This window comes from Salmo salar, chromosome 14 (genome assembly GCF_965601325.2).
Source record: "Salmo salar chromosome 14, fSalSal1, whole genome shotgun sequence".
Lineage (NCBI taxonomy): Eukaryota > Metazoa > Chordata > Actinopteri > Salmoniformes > Salmonidae > Salmo > Salmo salar.
In genome coordinates this window covers 38,443,296-38,462,380 of record NC_138304.1, presented here as the reverse complement: position 1 = coordinate 38,462,380, position 19,085 = coordinate 38,443,296, and the positions used below count along the sequence as shown (strand labels likewise).

The following is a 19,085-nucleotide window of genomic DNA, read 5'->3' as shown; positions in this document are numbered from 1 at the left end:
CCTTAGCCATGGTATATTGGCCATATACCACACCTCCTCGGGCCTTATTGCTTAATATAATGATGGTTTATACTACACATAGGCCTTGACATTTTGACAATGATTCACATAAACTTGAGTTTAATTTGAATACAGGAGTGACATAGTGAGTGACATAGTGAATGTATGGAATCCCTATTATCTTGGCTCTCCTCATCCAGATATAAACTAACACATTGAAATGTTGGCAAATGTAGAAGACAGTATTATACAGTATCTCAAGTGTTTGAGCATTGGAAGCCAAATGGAACTCAACCCAGTGAATGGAACTTCCGTGTGTACCTACTGTACTTCATGGAATTAATCTCATTAAATTATCGGTCTCTTTTATGACACTCTAATCTCTAATCTCCACGCACCTCAATGAGAGCGCGAGATTATTTTCAAGCAAACTTCATTATGATTTATTTTTGTTCTAGCACCATCTAGTGGTTGGTTCAACGTAATTTTATTGAAATGACGTGTAAACATTGATTCAAACAGTGTGTGCCCAGTGGGATTTGTCTGTGACTAGATAGTCGGTTAGCCAAGACAGGGAACGTGCACAGAGACATAGATATACAAAAGGATCAGCAACATTGCGTTACCTCCACATTACTGGCCTGTAATTCAAAGTGAAAAAAAGGAAGCCTGTGCTAAAAGATCCACTCCAAATCATCTATTCTGTTTGCAACATTGCTGTTAAGTAATACTGCAAGACAACACTGCAAAGAAATGTACTTTTTTGGCCTAAATTGACAGGTTTGGATGAAATCCAATGCAACACACATATTTTAAAGTATTGTGTTGGCAGCATCATGTTATGGGTATGCTTGTCACCAGCAGGAACTGGGAGTTTGTAAGGATCAAAATAAATATGAAAGGACCAATTTCCAGGTAAAAAGTTAGAGGAAAACCTGCCTCAGTCTTCTGAAAACCTAACCCTGGGATAAAGTTTTATTTTTCAGCTGGACATTTACAAAAGAATGGATGCCAAAGACACACAAAAATGGCTTTCCAAGAGGTGTTGAGTGTTCCTGAGTGGTCCAGTCTCAGTCCTGACTGATCAGAGACAAGGTTTGAATATTGTTGTCCATCAGTTATTCCCAACTTAATTTACAGAGCTTGACCAATTTTAACAAAAACAATGGATAAGTTGGTAGAATCTTATTCAACATGATTCATAGCTGTAATGGCTGCCAAAGGTTGTAATGTAATACACCGGGAGTCAGGAAGCAGGTGCAGAAGGTAAGTTTAATAATGAATAGATGCAGATGAACAAACATGAGAAGCGTACAGAACGTGAGAGAAAACAATACTATCTAATGACTGATGTCTGCTGAGGGATAAATAAAGGGGGAGTAAGCGCGGAGATAATGATGACCAGGTGTGCATAATGATGGGGAGCAGGTGTGCGTAATCATAGTTGCCAGGGCTGGTGGTTAGTAGACCGGTGAGGTTGAGTGCCAGAGGGAGGGAGCAGGAGTAGGCGTGACAAAGGTTCTTCCACCAAATATTAATTCTGGGGTGAGAAGAAATATGCAATCAAGACATCTTCTTTTTTTTGGTCTATAATTCTCTTTCCCTTTGAAAATGCGGAGTTGGTTGTGTAGATCTCTAAGAAAAAAAACAAATGTAAACCATTTAGATTTCATTTTAAGGCAGCAAAATGTGAAGACTGTGCAAGGGGTGTGCATGACTTTCACAAGGCACTGTAGTTATTGGGAATGTGTTTTGTTGTGAGACATTGACTCGTGTATATATATATATATATATATATACTGCTCAAAAAAATAAAGGGAACACTAAAATAACACATCCTAGATCTGAATAAATGAAATAATCTTATTAAATACTTTTTTCTTTACATAGTTGAATGTGCTGACAACAAAATCACACAAAAATAATCAATGGAAATCCAATTTATCAACCCATGGAGGTCTGGATTTGGAGTCACACTCAAAATTAAAGTGGAAAATCACACTACAGGCTGATCCAACTTTGATGTAATGTCCTTAAAACAAGTCAAAATGAGGCTCAGTAGTGTGTGTGGCCTCCACGTGCCTGTATGACCTCCCTACAACGTCTGGGCATGCTCCTGATGAGGTGGCGGATGGTCTCCTGAGGGATCTCCTCCCAGACCAGGACTAAAGCATCCGCCAAGTCCTGGACAGTCTGTGGTGCAACGTGGCGTTGGTGGATGGAGCGAGACATGATGTCCCAGATGTGCTCAATTGGATTCAGGTCTGGGGAACGGGCGGGCCAGTCCATAGCATCAATGCCTTCCTCTTGCAGGAACTGCTGACACACTCCAGCCACATGAGGTCTAGCATTGTCTTGCATTAGGAGAAACCCAGTGCCAACCGCACCAATATATGGTCTCACAAGGGGTCTGAGGATCTCATCTCGGTACCTAATGGCAGTCAGGCTACCTCTGGCGAGCACTGTGTGGGGGGGGGGGGGCAACCCAGACTGGAAGATCACGTCAGTGACTCAACCCACTCAAGTGACGCACCCCTCCTAGGGACGGCATGGAAGAGCACCAGTAAGCCAGTGACTCAGCCCCTGTAATAGGGTTAGAGGCAGAGAATCCCAGTGGAGAGGGGAACCGGCCAGGCAGAGAAAGCAAGGGTGGTTCGTTGCTCCAGTGCCTTTCCGTTCACCTTCACACTCCTGGGCCAGACTACACTCAATCATAGGACCTACTGAAGAGATGAGTCTTCAATAAAGACTTAAAGGTCGAGACAGAGGCTGCGTCTCTCACATGGGTAGGCAGACCATTCCATAAAAATTTAGCTCTATAGGAGAAAGCACTGCCTCAATCTATTTGCTTAGAAATTCTAGGGACAGTTAGGAGGCCTGCGTCTTGTGACCGTAGCAAACGTGTAGGTATAACCAACTCATCATCATGCTTTGATTATTTGAATCAAGGGGAGGGGTCCTTGGACTGAGTTTGGTGAAACTCTGCTCTAATGGAGTGAGGGCTGTGCCTGCACAACTTCTTTAAGCAGCACCTTAAATCCTGTTGCTAGCAGTAGGGGGAGCCAGTCACTCTGTCCTAAAAGAGAAAGGATAAAGCAAACACTATATGCCTTTTATTTTTATATTTTTCTTGTGTTGCTTTTAGCTACTTAAATTTAAGATGAGTGTTTATCGCAGCCTTATCAACTGTTAATTTAGTAAGTGTAGGACCTAGTTGAACTTTCTTATTGGTCTATTAACTCATTTACCACCTGGTGATGTCACCAGGCAGGCCAAAACTCCATCATACCAAACAGGCTGACATTTCAGGCGGTCATTTCAAACAGCTCTTACACGTTTTCTCTCTGCCTCATGGAAAAATGTGTACAATTGCAGGATATTAGCCTTAAAGCAGCAACAACAAAAACTTAAACTGTATCTGGATCAGTGAGCAAACTGTGATCGTGGCGGCGCGCGCAACCCTGATCCACTGCTGCTATGGCAACAGCTGTGGGAGGGGATATAGAAAGAGCAGGTGGGCGTGGCGACGCAATGTGCCACACGACTGAAAAGAGAGAGGGGAAACTGAATAAGTGTGCTACACGACTGAAAAGAGAGAGGGGAAACTGAAGAAGTGTGCGACAGCAACCTTTTTTACCGGTTTATTCGTTACTCTCTCCGGCTGTCGCTAATAGTGTGTTTACCACAGATATTGCAACCACCACACACCGGTATACTTCCTGTCTAACAGCGTGTATCCAAATGTCCAACTTGAACTGGAAACCTTTCGTTTTCGGCGGTCTGGCCTCCGTCACTGCAGAATGTGGTGAGTTTTAATTTATTAATTTAGAAAAATGTACTACACATAGGTGTGAGGTGGACTAACATTAATTTGTCATTTCTCTATTGATGTCTTTCTATACGTTGTGTAGGTACATTTCCTATAGATTTGACCAAGACGCGGCTGCAAGTTCAAGGCCAAGTGGGCGACAGCAAGTACAGAGAGATTCGATACCGGGGAATGTTGCACGCCATCGGCAGAATATGCAGAGAGGAGGGAATAAGTGCACTTTATTCAGGGTGAGTATTGACCAGTCTTATGATGATGATTCCATTTTTATTGAAGTCCTTTTCTGCGTTTACACACAATTAGCACAGATTAAGCCTAGTTCAATAATAAAATATATGTTCAATTGAAATTCACCATTGAAATGTGTTCTTCGTAAAGTATTTGTCTTAATCAGTCTCCATCAAACGACTACTCAATAAATACCGAGCTATTTGATCATCAGTGTGTTGCTACACATGCCAGCGAAGTTTCCAATAAATTAGAGGTTCCCAGACTTTTTGGGCCCACGACCCCATTTTGATATCTGGAAATTCTCATGACCCCAACCATGTGAAAAAATTGTAATTAACAGCCAATGTTTACTTTTTTATTTGGTGCTATGGCAGTCAGTTGAAAAACATTCTAACAGTATTTCTGATTTTGTTTTCTCAACTCACCATCACATAGTTTTAATGTGGGGCTATGACAGTCAATTGCAAATGAGTCTGATGTTTTATCTCACCATCACTAATGAGATGGGTGTGCTTGATGCATGTTGAGTCGGAGTTTCTCAAAGTCAGGGGAATTGGTCGACAGTGCATATCTCAGCTGCCACATCCAACCTGAATCGATATTTTAATGAAGACAAGAGCGCTGATGATGCTGGGGAAAAAATGAGGTGAAATCAGGACGACTGACCTTTCAGGTTGGAAAGTCAGAGCTCTAGAAAGGTTCCCGAGTTGGAATTCCAAGTTGGATGACCGGTCTCAAGATTTTTCCCAGTTGGAGCTAATTTTTTACAAGTTCCCAGTTGTCTTAAATGCAGCATTAATGTTCAGAGGGAGATGGCTACATATTTCCACAGATGGAACAATGAGGCAGATATTTCACTGGTTGTATAAATGTGAAGCAGCTGCTTGGTGTTTCCACTCACTTCCAAATATGAACGACATAGATTTTGGCCAACATTCTGCTACGTTTCTCATCAGTGAAACATTTGATCTCAATACAATTTTCTGTTCCCAAACTAGAATATTTTACGAACATAGTGGCCAAATTTTTGTAGACTTTACTTTCTGCCAAAGATTTTTTTAATTGTGTTTAGGAGTACAAATGTATATTGAGTTATTGCACACGTGCACTTCAGAGTAGGAGTTCCCTACAGGAAATATGCAAATGGTTGTGCCAATAGGATTGTGCTGGCACTGCCCACCTCCTTGCTTGTTCTGTTCACTATGACTAATTTGTTCCCATTTGAAATGACGGGCTGTGGTTTATCTTGGTTTAGTTATAAAGATCTTTGGTAGAGTCAGAACCAAAAGTCAGAAGTCAGAACCAAAAGTCCTCCTTAGTGACCTGTGAAAGCATTTGGTCACATGACAGCTCAATCAACAGATCCAGGATCAAAATGAAACGGATTGGGAAGTAGGTCCCAAAGTGCTCTTCTAAGCATTGGAGGTGAGCAGTCATCACGTGTGTGATACTTACTGATGCTGTTTTCTGTTTGAAACATGCACAGCTGAGGGAAGGGGGCATGGTTCGCTTTTGAAAGACTCTCCAATAAGAATTCTTTCCTCTGAATCCACTGATTCGGGCACTCATCTGTAGAATGTTTTTGTATTTCCCCAGCGTGCTTATGTTCAGTTTCCCGAAAATGTATGTTACATATGCAAGGAGACAAATTTATTTTCATTACACAGAAAGTCAACTTTTTAACATTTATTTTTTTGCATTCATTGTGAACAGTTCCTCTCTGAATGTGAGAGAATATATCAAATACATCGCCTCAGAGTGAAATAGAACATTGTCCTTCTCTGAGTCCATATCTCCACTTAGTTTTGTGAACAGGCGTGTGTGCAGGGAATGTAGTTTGATGTAGTTTACAATCTTAGTTACCTGCTGCAGTATAGCTCAGAGTTCTGTACTCAGCTCCTTTGCCGCCAGTTGCTCTCGGTGTATCATACAATGTGTCCATATGGCAGAGGGAGACGCATTCATAACTAGAGTGTAGAGGCCATCCCGCCATAGATGGCGCCCCATCTGTGCAAAAAGCCCCCACCATTTGATCCAATGGAATTGGAAGTCATTATAGTCACGCAGCAAACTGAACATCACCTGTGCCGTTACACCAAGATGACCTGGCCTCCACAATCACTGGACCTAAACCCAATTGAGATGGTTTGGGATGAGTCAGACTGCAGAGTGAAGGAAAAGCATGTATGGAATCATGTAGTTACCAGAAAAGTTAAATCAAATAGAATTTTATATTCTTCAAATATAACTGCTCAGCATATGTGGGAACCCCTTCAAAACTGTTGGAAAAGCATTCCAGGTGAAGCTGGTTGAGAGAATTCCATGTGTGCAAAGCTGTCATCAAGGCAAAGGGTGGCTACTTTGAAGAATCTCAAATATAAAATATATTTTGATTTGTTGAACTTTTTTTGGTTACTCCATGATTCCATGTATTATTTCATAGTTTTGATGTTTTCACTATTATTCAAAATAAAGAGAAACTCTGGAATGAGTGGGTGTGTCCAAACTTCTGACTGGTACTGGGTTTTTTTTCTTCAGGATTTTTGAAATTCTCCCATGACCCCATTTTCATATTAGGACTCCTAGTTTGAAAACCGCAGCAATTCGTGGAAGTCCTCCTTTGATTGTAACTGTTAAGCCTGTTTTATTTACATCATACTCGTGTGTTTCTGTGTTGCAGTCTCGCCCCTGCAATGTTGCGCCAGGCATCCTATGGGACCATAAAGATTGGCACATACCAGAGCTTCAAAAGACTACTGGTGGACAGGCCAGAAGGTAAGAGAACAACGTACACACATCAGGGTTTTAGATCTCATAGCTATTTGTTCACCTTGTTACATGTGTTCTAAATCTGTCTGTAGAGTGTGTGTGCATTGCAATGAACACTGACTTGCATATATCTATATCTCACACACACAGTGTTAACTCAAAATGACACAACGACTAGGTTCCAGTTTAACAATGTTTACTACCACAGTACATCGTCGCCATTACGCTCAGGCCAGGTCCATCAAAGTGAGATTCCTGTGCAAGCTCACTAACAACAGAAATATAGGGAGACTTAACATACAGAACTGGTCAAAAGTTTGGACACACCTGCTCATTCAAGGTTTTCTTTATTTTTACTTTTTTCTACATTGTAGAATATTAGTGAAGACATCAAAACTATGGAATCATGCCGTAACCAAAGAAGTGTTCAACAAACCAAAATATATTTTAGATTCTTCGATGAAGCCACCCTTTGCCTTGATGACAGCTTTGCACACTCTTGGCCTTCTCTCAACCAGCTTTACATGGAATGCTTTTCCAACAGTCTTTAAGGAGTTCTCACATGTGCTGAACAGTTATATTTGAAGAATATAAAATTCTATTTGATTTAGCTTTTCTGGTAACTACATGATTCCATATGTGTTATTTCATTGTTTTGATGTCTTCACTTTTATTCTACAACGTAGAAAATAGTAAAAATTAATGAGTAGGTGTGTCCAAACCTTTGGCTGGTACTCTGTGTATGTATATATATCTCCCAGTCTCTGTTCATTGCGATGTGCACACACACTATAGCTATAAAATATATATATATGTATATGTATGTGAGTTGTACAATTTAAAGGTCAAACTGCATTTCAAACGGCAATAATCTCATTAATTCCGGGCGTGTGAAGTTATACTTAGGCTAAATATAAGCCTTATACAACCATAAGACCCACACATTTTTTTAATGAAAACAGTTTAACCTCCATTTTTTGGGGGGGGGGGGGGGGCACTAATCACTGATCTGGCTTTCAAGTCTATGAAAATGCCCTTTTTTGTTAAATGTAACTAGAACCCAGGCATAATGGATATCCACTAGTTATAACTAACTTCTTCTATTAGGCTATAGAAAATGAACACATCTCATCACTCTCTCAAGGCCACGTGCTAGTGATTAGCCAGCTAATCTTTATACTGTATTTCAAGTTTAGCCAACTTCGATATATTTGCTAACTAACAAGGTTGAACAGTTGAATTGTTATGAACACACCGTTCTGTTTGAAAAGCATGTTAGCCTGTCCACTTTGTTCAGATGTTGAAATCGTGGCTTATCTTATTCCTCAGAATGACGAGTTGCCAATTCCATATATAATTGTGTTTTATGCTTACTGCACATTTATAAAACAGACTAGACAGCTAGTTTAACTCTTTGGCTAAAATGCTGCTAGTGGTACTGCAATGTCGCGAGTGACAAACTGGAAATACATTTTCCAAAAGCAATGTTCATTGATACTCGCGTTTCAGTAGGTTCTGCTCTGCGCGCAATTTGAGTAGTTGAGACATTTTAAAAAGGATATCTTTAGAAAAGTTACCTTCTCCCCTGAGACATTATTTTATTAATGTGTTTTGGTGTCTATAATATTCATCTCATTCATTCATTCTGTTGGACTAAATAGCGAGTTGAAACAACATCTTCCTCTGACAAGTGATCTCTCAACTTTGTTGGCGTGAGAGACATGAGGGGCTTAGTGTGTGTAAACAGAGGAAGAGGCCGATGTCTTTCTATGGGCTTATTTTGGACCTACGTTTTGTCAACTGCCTCATGTCTTTGGGACGACGACTCCCATTGTTAGGGCGGAGACGTGCATCTCGTCATTATATACAGATCTCTGGTGTAAATGGGAAGGCGCGAAGGAGACGAGACTAAACATACAACATGAGAACAAGCCGACATAAACGTTCAGAAAAGTTACTTGATTCTGCTATTCAGGCATTTGGAATAACGCGCAAAAACATACATTTTAATAAATCAAATTCATTTGATATATCACCCAGCCCTAAGACTTGGTAAGAGAAAAGACTAGGTAGGAGCTATGAGATGCCTTCTGGGGCATATATTCCACAGGACAGCAAAGCTCCTTATGTGCTAGGCCCAGAACGTGCTACATGCGCACCTACCCCATGCTGAGTGAAGGTTGTAGGTCAAGTTCATTTGTGACCCAGTTTCTGCTGAGAATAATACCTCCATTACACGCTATTGTAACATGGACACACACATGTCATAGAGGTAGTGTGTGCGGGTGAGACTTAAAGGAACTATAATTCAATGTACAAAGACTAGCCTGAATTTAATTTCTCCTCTCATTCTCAGATGAGACGTTGTTCACCAACGTGCTATGTGGTGTTCTATCTGGAGTCATCTCCTCGTCCATCGCCAACCCCACGGATGTGCTGAAGGTAATGAGACACACACACACACACACATTTGTAAACGTTGTCAATAGTTTCTTGGGTATTAGAAGCCAACAGAGACCGGCAGGGTTGATCTGAACAAAATACAGCGTTTTGGCTCTGTTTCTTTGCCTCAGAGCATAAGCAGTGATCCTCTCTGGGCCTGCCTAATCCCTAGCATTCAGGCTGAGCTGGGTTTTATACATTAATACAGGATCGGTGTTCCCCCTCCCGTGGGATGGTTGAGCTAACATAGGCTAATGTGATTAGCATGAGGTTGTAAGTAACAAAAAAAATCCCGGGACATAGACATATCTGATATGGGCAGAAAGCTTAAATTCTTGTTAACCTGTTAGGGCTAGGGGGCAGTATTGACACGGCTGGATAAAAAACATACCCGATTTAATCTGGTTACCACTCCTACCCAGTAACTAGAATATGCATATACTTATTACATATGGATAGAAAACACCCTAAATTTTCTAAAACTGTTTGAATGGTGTCTGTGAGTATAACAGAACTCAAATGGCAGGTCAAAACCTGAGAGATTCCTTTACAGGAAGTGGCCTGTCTGACAATTTCTTGAACTTCTTTTCCATCTCTATCATTTACTAAGGATCTCTGCTCTAACGTGACACTTCCCACGTCGTCCATAGGCGCTCAGAGCCCGGGAAAAAACAGAATGTCGTCATCCCAGCCCCAGGCTGAAACACATTATCGCCTTTCTCAAGTGGCCGATCAAGGGACACTGGGCTTATGCTCGTGACCCGACCGCCCCCGCCTTTGGGATTTTTTCCTCTGTTTGCCGAAAAAGGAGATTCCCTGTCGGAATATTATCGCTTTTCTACGAGAAAAATGTCGTAAAAATTGATTTTAATCTAATGGCACGGTCCAATTTACAGTAGGTATTACCGTGAAATAATACCATTCTATTGTTTGAGGAGGGTCACAGTTATGAACTTGAAAATGTGTTAATAAACCAATTAGGCACGTTTGGGCAGTCTTGATACAACATTTTGAACAGTTATGCAATGGTTCATTGGATCAGTTTAACATTTTGCACATACGCTGCTGCCATCTAGTGGCCAAAATCTAAATTGTGCCTGGGCTGGAATAATACATTTTTTATTTTTTATTTAACTAGTTAAGTCAGTTAAGAACAAATTCTTATTTACAATGACGGCCTACCAAAAGGCCTCCTGTGGTGATGGGGGCTGGGATTAAAAATATATTTTAAATATAAATTATAGGACTAAACACACATCACGACAAGAGACAACACTACATAGCGACCTAAGACAACACAACATGGTAGCAGCACAAAACATGGTACAAACATTATTGGGCACAGACAACCGCAAGAAGGTAGAGACAACAGTACATCACACCAAGCAGCCACAACTGTCAATAAGAGTGTCCATTATTGAGTCTTTGAATGAAGAGATTGAGATAAAACTGTCCAGTTTGAGTGTTTGTTGCAGCTTGTTCGTTGCTAGCTGCATCAAACTGAAAAGATGAGCGACCCAGGGATGTGTGTGCTTTGGGGACCTTTACCTTTAACAGAATGTGACTGGCAGAATGGGTGTTGTATGTGGAGGATGAGGGCTGCAGTAGAGATCTCAGATAAGGGGGAGTGAGGCCTAAGAGGGTTTTATAAATAAGCATCAACCAGTGGGTCTTGCAACAGGTATACAGAGATGACCAGTTTACAGAGGAGTATAGAGTGCAGTGATGTGTCCATTTAAGGAGCATTGGTAGCAAATCTGATGGCCGAATGGTAAAGAACATTTTGCCCCTTGAGAGCACCCTTACCTGCCAATCTATAAATTGTCTTCGTAATCTAGCATGGGTAGGATGGTCATCTGACACCTGAAACCCCACCTCTTTAAGGAATACCTGGGATAGGATTAAGTAATCCTTCTAACCCCCCCCCCCAAAAAAAGATATAGATGTACTATTGTAAAGTGGTTGTTCCACTGGATATCATAAGGTGAATGCGCCAATTTGTAAGTCGCTCTGGATAAGAGCGTCTGCTAAATTATGTAAATGTTAGTTTGGCAGCTGGGGTAAAAGAGGAGTGATTACAATAGAGGACACCAAGTCTAGCTTTAACTTTAGCCTGCAGCTTTGATATGTGCTGAGAGAAGGACAGTGTACCGTCTAGCAATACTCCCAAGTACTTGTACAAATACTTTCTCATGCATTTAAAGAAAAAAAACATGAGTTTAAAATCTTTTAACAGATCTGTGTTATATTCTCCTACATTAATTTAACGTTTCCACAAACTTCAGTGTTTTCTTTCATACGATATCAAGAATATGCATATCCTTCAGGTCCTGAGCTACAGGCAGTTAGGTTTGGGTATGTCATTTTCAGCGGAAAATGAAAAAGGGTCAGATCCTTTTAATGGATGGGAGGGTGTGTGAGTGGGTGAAAGTACTTTCTAAATAAGGTTCCTACGTGAATTCTATGGGTACAGGGGTGTGTCTGGGGGGTGGGGGTTGAAGTGTGTATGGGAGGGGGGTCACTGAGATGCCACTAACTGTGATATTTTTAGACTCCTGCCCACCAGAAATAGCCATATCATTACTATGCCAAGTGAATATGATCTATGTGAGCGTATGTGTGTTTTTAGGATTTAATTGGGTTGGCTGAAAGTTAGAACAGTGTGTTTTCAAAGGTAGTGTGTTCCCTTTTGCGCTGTGTGGGGGGGGGGGGCGTCGGTCATGTGCTTAGCTCTATTCACACACTTAAATAACCCTCTGGACACACACACCACTCAACCAGCTATGCAGGCAGGTTTATATTTCCCTTTAAGTTGGATGAGACTGATCTGCGTTCAACACATACAGCCAGCCTGTATGTTATTGTTATCGTTTGTTTGGTCTTAAGAGCATTGGCAAGGCTTTAAGTAGGCCAGAATGCAGAACACAGTGGGTCAGAATGCAGATGGGGACAGCTGGTGATCCCTTGGCACCTGAACATTGTGGCTACACACACCTCAGCAGTGTTTCCCCCTAAGCTTAACTCTTTGTGGCAGATCGCCTAAGGCCATGTTACATTGTCATCCAGTGCTGATAACACTTTCACTAGTCTCTCCTGTCATCTGCATACTGGTTTTCTGTTGATTTGAGTTTACTTTTATCTTAACAGTTTTTCCTTCCTGGTTTTCCCAGATCCGTATGCAGGCTCAGGGCAGTGTGATCCAAGGAAGCATGGTGGGAAACTTCATCAACATCTACCAACAGGAAGGAACCAGGGGGCTGTGGAAGGTAGGTGTATGCACACACACACACACACACACGCACACACTTTTAACCCCCCTCACTCTCTCTCGCTCTCTCAGGGTGTGTCTCTGACAGCGCAGAGAGCAGCCATCGTAGTGGGGGTGGAGCTTCCTGCCTATGACCTCGCTAAGAAACACCTGATCCTGGATTGTCACATGGGTGACAACATTTACACACACTTCTTGTGAGTGACATCAATGCTCACCCACGACTCCGTTAACGCTCCACAAGAGAGCAACATATGGCTGCGTAAGACTAGGGAACTTCTGACCCTTTCTCTCTGGTCCCCCAGGTCCAGTTTTGCGTGTGGTCTGGCGGGGGCTCTGGCCTCTAACCCCATAGACGTGGTCCGCACACGCATGATGAACCAGACATGCGGCGCTGTCACCTACCAGGGAACACTGGACTGCTTACTTCAGGTAGGTAGGCACACCAGGGTTTCTGTTAGCCGGTAATGGCTGGCTTTTTGGCCCAAAGATCAAATAAATTAGCGACGACTAATTGTCCAGGAGGGGGAGGTGGAATCCCATTAAAAAATAATGCTTTTGGACTGGAAATATCAGTCGATGGAAATACATTTAAATGGTCATTCTTATCGCAGCGGTCTAAGGCACTGCATCTCAGTGCTAGAGGCATCACTACAGATCCTGATTCGATCCTGGGCTGTCTCACAACCGGCGGTGAACGGGAGTCCCAATAGGGCGGCACACAATTGGCCCAGTGTCGTCCAGGTTAGGGGAGGGGTAGGCCGTCATTGTAAATAAGAATTTGTTCTTAACTGACTTGCCCAGATAAACATTTTTTTAAAGCGGTCTTTAGGTTAATCTGCCTATTTTAGTGGAATTAAATTGGTGTGTATAGGGCTCTAAATGTACATTTTTCATTGCACCCAACTTAGTTAGGAGTACCAGAAAATATTTTTAGATTGTATTGGGCATATGAATTCTGACTGTCTACTTTTGAGGCACATGTTGTGCACTAGAAACTAATATGTAACACTATAAAGACATTAATTTTATTGTAAAAGCAAAGATGTTGATAGGACTCCATGTCATTGAAATGAGAGTCAATTGTGGAATATTAGTGTTTTTACACAATATGAAAACCTATTTCCCTAATGAGATGCATTACATAGAAAATTGTACTCTGTCTCTTTAAAAACGTCAGGTTTGTGACGACGATGTGCGTTCATTCAATGCTATGATTGATCTCCTGAAGAAGCTATCCCTTTTCCTTTCTTTCTGTGTCCCCAAATGTTTGGATATACAGGTAAAGTTACTAGGTTGTTAGCTAGGTAGTAAATGATGTAACCATTTGTTTCCACTTTTTAAAGTCATGTTAACGGCCCGTGAATAGTTTTATAAAGGCCCAAAACATGGGTTATGAATGTAAAATGTGATCTGCTATAGGAAGATAAAAATGTTGCTCCGGTAATATGAATCAGATCATTTGACCTGGTTGGGCTAGAAGCAAGCCATTTTCGCTGTAGTAATGGTGCCGCCTTTACGCTATCGAATCAGCACTCAGAAACAATGGTACAGCGAAGCCTTACTACAACAGTTATTATCTGTGAGATTATTTTTAACCTATTTGCACCGTGCTCCCAAAATTCCTGGATGAACGGCAACATATTTTGTTGCATAGAGCTCTGGGTTCATGTCTGTTTTCGTTAGTTTGTATCTTATTTATTATGAGGCCTGTCTTGCCTAGCCAACATTATTTTATAAAGACTTCCATATGCCATTGAAACCAGCCTATTTCTCTCATGTTCTATTGGTTTTCAAATCAACTTTATTTTATTGTCCAGTAGCCAAACTTGATTCCTAGTCATATTAGCAACCGATGCTAGTTGCATCTTTAGATCTCCCCTATTTCTAAAGATATTTTAATCTTTCACATGAGACCACGCGCATTTGCGGTGCGCTTTTGGCACCTGGGTTTCTCTGCTAATTGCATTATGGAACCAGCATTCGCGCGTAGCCTACTGCCTTGTGCGCATTGCTGTGCTTATAATGTGAAGAAATAATAGTTTATCAAAATGTTAAGCTAATATTTCTGATCTGTTGCATCAGTGTCATTGCTTTTGAATTGATTTATTTTTTGGTGTAACCTAGGCCTACTGGTTGTAAAGTTTGGGATCTATTGTCCCAAAACTGTCCCCGAGTCTGTTTTGGAATAGGCTATTTATTTCTCGCACAGAACAACATGCTGACCAATATAATAGGTGAACTTTTCTACTATGGGGGATAGTAGATTGACAGGCTAGTGATTTTGCTGTTCGTTACTCCGCTAATGTTGCTATTTCTCAAATGTCCGGTAAATAAAAATGCTGAAAGTCAATTTTCCTAACGGAAACCCTGACGAGCACACACCACATGAACCAGGGGTGTAATCATTAGTCCAAACACCTGCAAAACAGAATGTATTGGACAAATTCAGGTAGGTCCCTCCCCGTTCTGTTTAAGAAGCGTTTTGCAACAGAATCGGCATTATGAATACAGCCCATAGATGCGGGGCAATGATGGGTACAGGGCTCTGTGTGTGTGTGTGTGATGTTTTGTGTCTCTTTAGACGTCACGGTCTGAGGGCTTCATGGCACTCTACAAAGGCTTTCTCCCCAACTGGCTCCGTCTCGGCCCATGGAACATCATCGTATCCTTTCACCTACTCACAGAAGTGTGTGTTCATGTTTTCATTTGTGTATGTTTATCTACCACTGACGGTTTGCACCAGAGTCGAGGTCAATTCCAGTTTAATATCCATCTGTAGAGTTGGTCATGGAATTTCTTTATAGGAATGCAATTCCTAAATTGACTGGAATTTTGATGGAATTGATCCCAACCTTAGTTTGGACATTCCAATGGTGCTAATGCAATTATGTAATGCAGTTGCACACACATTACAGCTGCTGTAATAGCAACCCAGTTTCACCTAGAGTAAGAGGGATCTGGGAGCCAGAATGGTGGTTAGGAGTGAGGAAGATGGAGGGGGAGAAAGAAGGGGGTGGGGGGAGAGAATTAAACAGGAAGGGTTTAAGTTTGGGGAGTGGCCAAGTCTTTTTGGTGCGTTAAGAGAGAGGGAAAGAATATTTGAGGGAGAACAATAGGGGGAGATAAATCTGTTCCCTGTGGCATGATAAGGCTGGTTAACAGTTGGTCTGTAGACAGATGTCGCAGTGACATCATGAACAAGTATAAACCCAAAATGACAACCTCTGCATGACATCAGCAGCCTGGTGCTCCAAATAGCCTACTTTTATTCTTTATTTTTTTAAATTCATTATCCACCACAACATTTACGATTTAAAATGGCTTACGCTTGTGAGTCACGGAATGAAAGTAAATTGTCATCTGAGAATTTTATAACTCATGCACCGTCTTGTCACAGGTGGATTTGGTCTTTTGCTGTAGCAGCCCAGTAACCACAACGGATGTTGCGACAGTCGCACAGACGTGAACCTTTTTCATGTCTATGTAACAAGGAAACCGACAGTCTACAGACATTCCATCGGAGTATAAATTAAATGTTTTGACCAGCGACACTTGTTACATTCTAATTAATTATCTACAGACATGGCGTTAGAACAAGTATAACCCGCTCTTTAGGAGAGTGGGCCTATAGATTGGGCAGAGATAGCAGCTATAACTTAACCTCAGCCATGTAATGGGATTATTACATTGAGGTAACCAGGGGGATCCCCGAGGGGAGCTAGGAACGGGTAACCAGGGGATCCCCGAGGGGAGCTAGGAACGGGAATGGAAGTCTACAGGGTGGAGTGGAAGTGGTATGTTTGGGATGCGTTATGTTCCTAGCAAAGCTCCTGCACGGAGAAGGATGTTTTTCTAGCTTTCTGTGCCTTGTCCTTAACTCCTCCTTAGTTCTTTGTTACCTACGAGCAACTGAAGAAGATGGAGGTCTGATGGAGAGAAGGAAATGTAGCACTGTGGAGAAGAGGAAAGAACTCAGCCAGAGAGGGGAAAGAATGGACCAAAAGAGGGGTGGACGTATCCTGTCTAGCCTCCCACTTCTTGTCTGGGTGGTGTCGACCACGCCCCCTCAGACGCATTTCTCCTTTCTGATTGGCTGCTTTCGTGATGGAGCTCTGGTTGGCTGGGAAAGAGGAAGTGAAAGTTGAGGTCAATTGCGCCATCAGAAAGCAAGGTGACGCGAAGACCATAATTTTGAAACTATGGCCCTAAATTATGTATTTATTATTATGTTTTGGAACTCAGTCGAGCCTCAACCGCTAGTATCATATAAACACACAATACATGGAAAAATGTGGGTTGTGGGGTGGGGGTTTGTTACTGCGTCGATAAATTCCTATTCACCTGGACCTTTGTAACCTAGGAAATGTGTATGACCGGACCTTCTAAAATAGTACTTGAGTACCCCTGATGTACAGGATCTCAAATAATGTTAAAAGCAGTCACTACTTACCTCAGATTGTATGGATTTCAGATGCCTTGGTGTGTGTTCTCTGTTTGCCAGAGGAACTGCCAAAAGTAGCTGTGGAAAAGACTGGCAGATAACTTTCTACAGAAAGTTTAGCAATCACTAGTGGGTAGCATGATGCCATTTACTCAAGGACTGGCTACTTTCTGAAACCCTTGATGTCTGTTCAGCCACTGGAAAGCTTATATTTGTTACGATGGTTGGCTGTGGGTTTGGATTTTGTATGTCAGAGTATTCTCTAATTACAGAACTAGGTTGGTAGGACTTTTAATGGGGCTAGTTATATAACCAGATTAAAGATCAGAAGTCAGGTGACCACTAACTCTCTCCCACACACACTTAATCACACACACACACACACACACGGGCACATAGGTTATTAATGCCAGGGTGAATTGGCTCAGTGTATGGACTCACTCAGTCATGTGGGCACTCTTAGAACAAAGTTTCTTCATTTCAGGGTGACCTGGCACAGTGTATGAATGACCCACACACAGTTAATGGGGACGGTGTGTACGGACTATTCTGGGTTCGTGTTATAAATACCCTCTGGACAGCCTGATTGCCACGCCGCCCCTTACGTCATTTCAGGACCCCTATCTCTGAAACAGGCGGAGCCCCAGTTCTTACTATATGTCACAGCAGCAGAGACTCCATATTCTATCCCTGTTCAGGTCGGGGTGTCCAACCTATTTAACCTTTAATTTACAGGATATAACTTAAACCTCCAGAGAGTCCTGCCTGTAGTCTGACCTGTCCTATGCAGTAACAGGGAAGTGAATGTCAGGCTGATGTGTCAAGAGAGGTGGCTGTTGTATATTTAGCCATTGCACCTGACTACCAATGCCATTCTGTGTGCTGGTGTTGTTAACGTGCCATTTTATGATCCCAAGACAGAACAAATGTACATGTCAACTAACTGTTAATCCTCTGTTACCCTTCACTTCTTCTACTTTGTTCTTCACCATTATCAGTCTGTTATCAGTTAGATCGTTTGGAGGTGAGCTTGCTAGTTTATTTTTTATTTTTAAAGAGTTAAGGTTGAACCTCGGAGTGTGTTCATGTGACAATATGGTCCTTGTATATGGTTTGTTTATAGTCCCCAAAGCCTTAATTCCAATGTGTCACTGTCATAGCCCTGTAAATACTTCTGTTATCCTGATTTAAAGCAAGGCATACATAAACTTCTGACTGGTCTCATGTTTTACTTCAACTGGGAGTAATGCCCAGTCTACTCACTAGGATGAAACGAAAGCAAACGTGACAAAATGGGGATGGACTACCTGATGTTAAGAAACGCTTGTTTTTCCATTCCAAAATTGTTGGCTTCAGTGTGCGCTAATGAAAACGACCGTGAACTTGTGATCTGACCAGGACAAAATGTAATGAGCACGTAGACTCCGTCCCAGTCTATTGACCAATCCTGTATTGACACCTAGTCTAGGAACATGCAAAATCATATGGTGAAAATTCAGTTTATGGCTCGATCTGTTTTGCAGTAGTTCAATGCTACAGCAGATTGAAATGTGAAGGTAATTTATGATTTAAACCGACATATGAAGCATTCACTGAATGCACTCTTGGTGAACAGGGGAACGATGCCTTTACATTTTAATAGCGCTGTACGTCCATGATCAGTATAGAATCGAGTCCTTGGACTATCAAGGCAGTATTGCTTGCTGTTCCATTCTTTCGTATCAGCTATGGATTTGTCATACCTGTAATTTCCTACATCCCACTAGACAGTTACACATTCGTCCACAGGGTGCCGCTGTGTACCATGTCTATGCATAAGCTCTTTATTGCAGACACACTTTTATACTCAGGACCCTAAATCTAGCACCGCCTTGTTTTAAAATACCATCACACACACACACACACACACACACTCAATGATTCATGAATAATTCAAAAGCTCTGATCTAATTGTTCTTTATTTCAGTGGATAAATATCCCAGTTTTCCTCACCAGTGTTTGAAGAGATGGGACTGCTGGGGACGGATTGCCATGAACCCTGACTGTGTATGAATGCTTTAGTTACTTTATTGACAGAGACACCATGGGATGGACTCAGACGT

The 19,085-nt window shown here is 41.8% G+C and overlaps 1 protein-coding gene across 1 annotated transcript; it reads left to right on the top strand.

Annotated features, from left to right (window-relative positions):
- The first annotated feature begins 3,508 nt into the window (after positions 1–3,508).
- On the top strand, positions 3,509–18,191 carry LOC106569464 (kidney mitochondrial carrier protein 1). The gene is made up of 9 exons (XM_014140835.3): positions 3,509–3,805; positions 3,912–4,059; positions 6,741–6,835; positions 9,186–9,271; positions 12,442–12,537; positions 12,612–12,736; positions 12,845–12,971; positions 15,124–15,204; positions 16,431–18,191. Exons 1-9 carry the CDS (start codon positions 3,742–3,744, stop codon positions 16,470–16,472), a joined length of 864 nt encoding a protein of 287 aa, XP_013996310.1. The 5' UTR covers positions 3,509–3,741; the 3' UTR covers positions 16,473–18,191.
- The last annotated feature ends 894 nt before the right edge of the window (positions 18,192–19,085 follow it).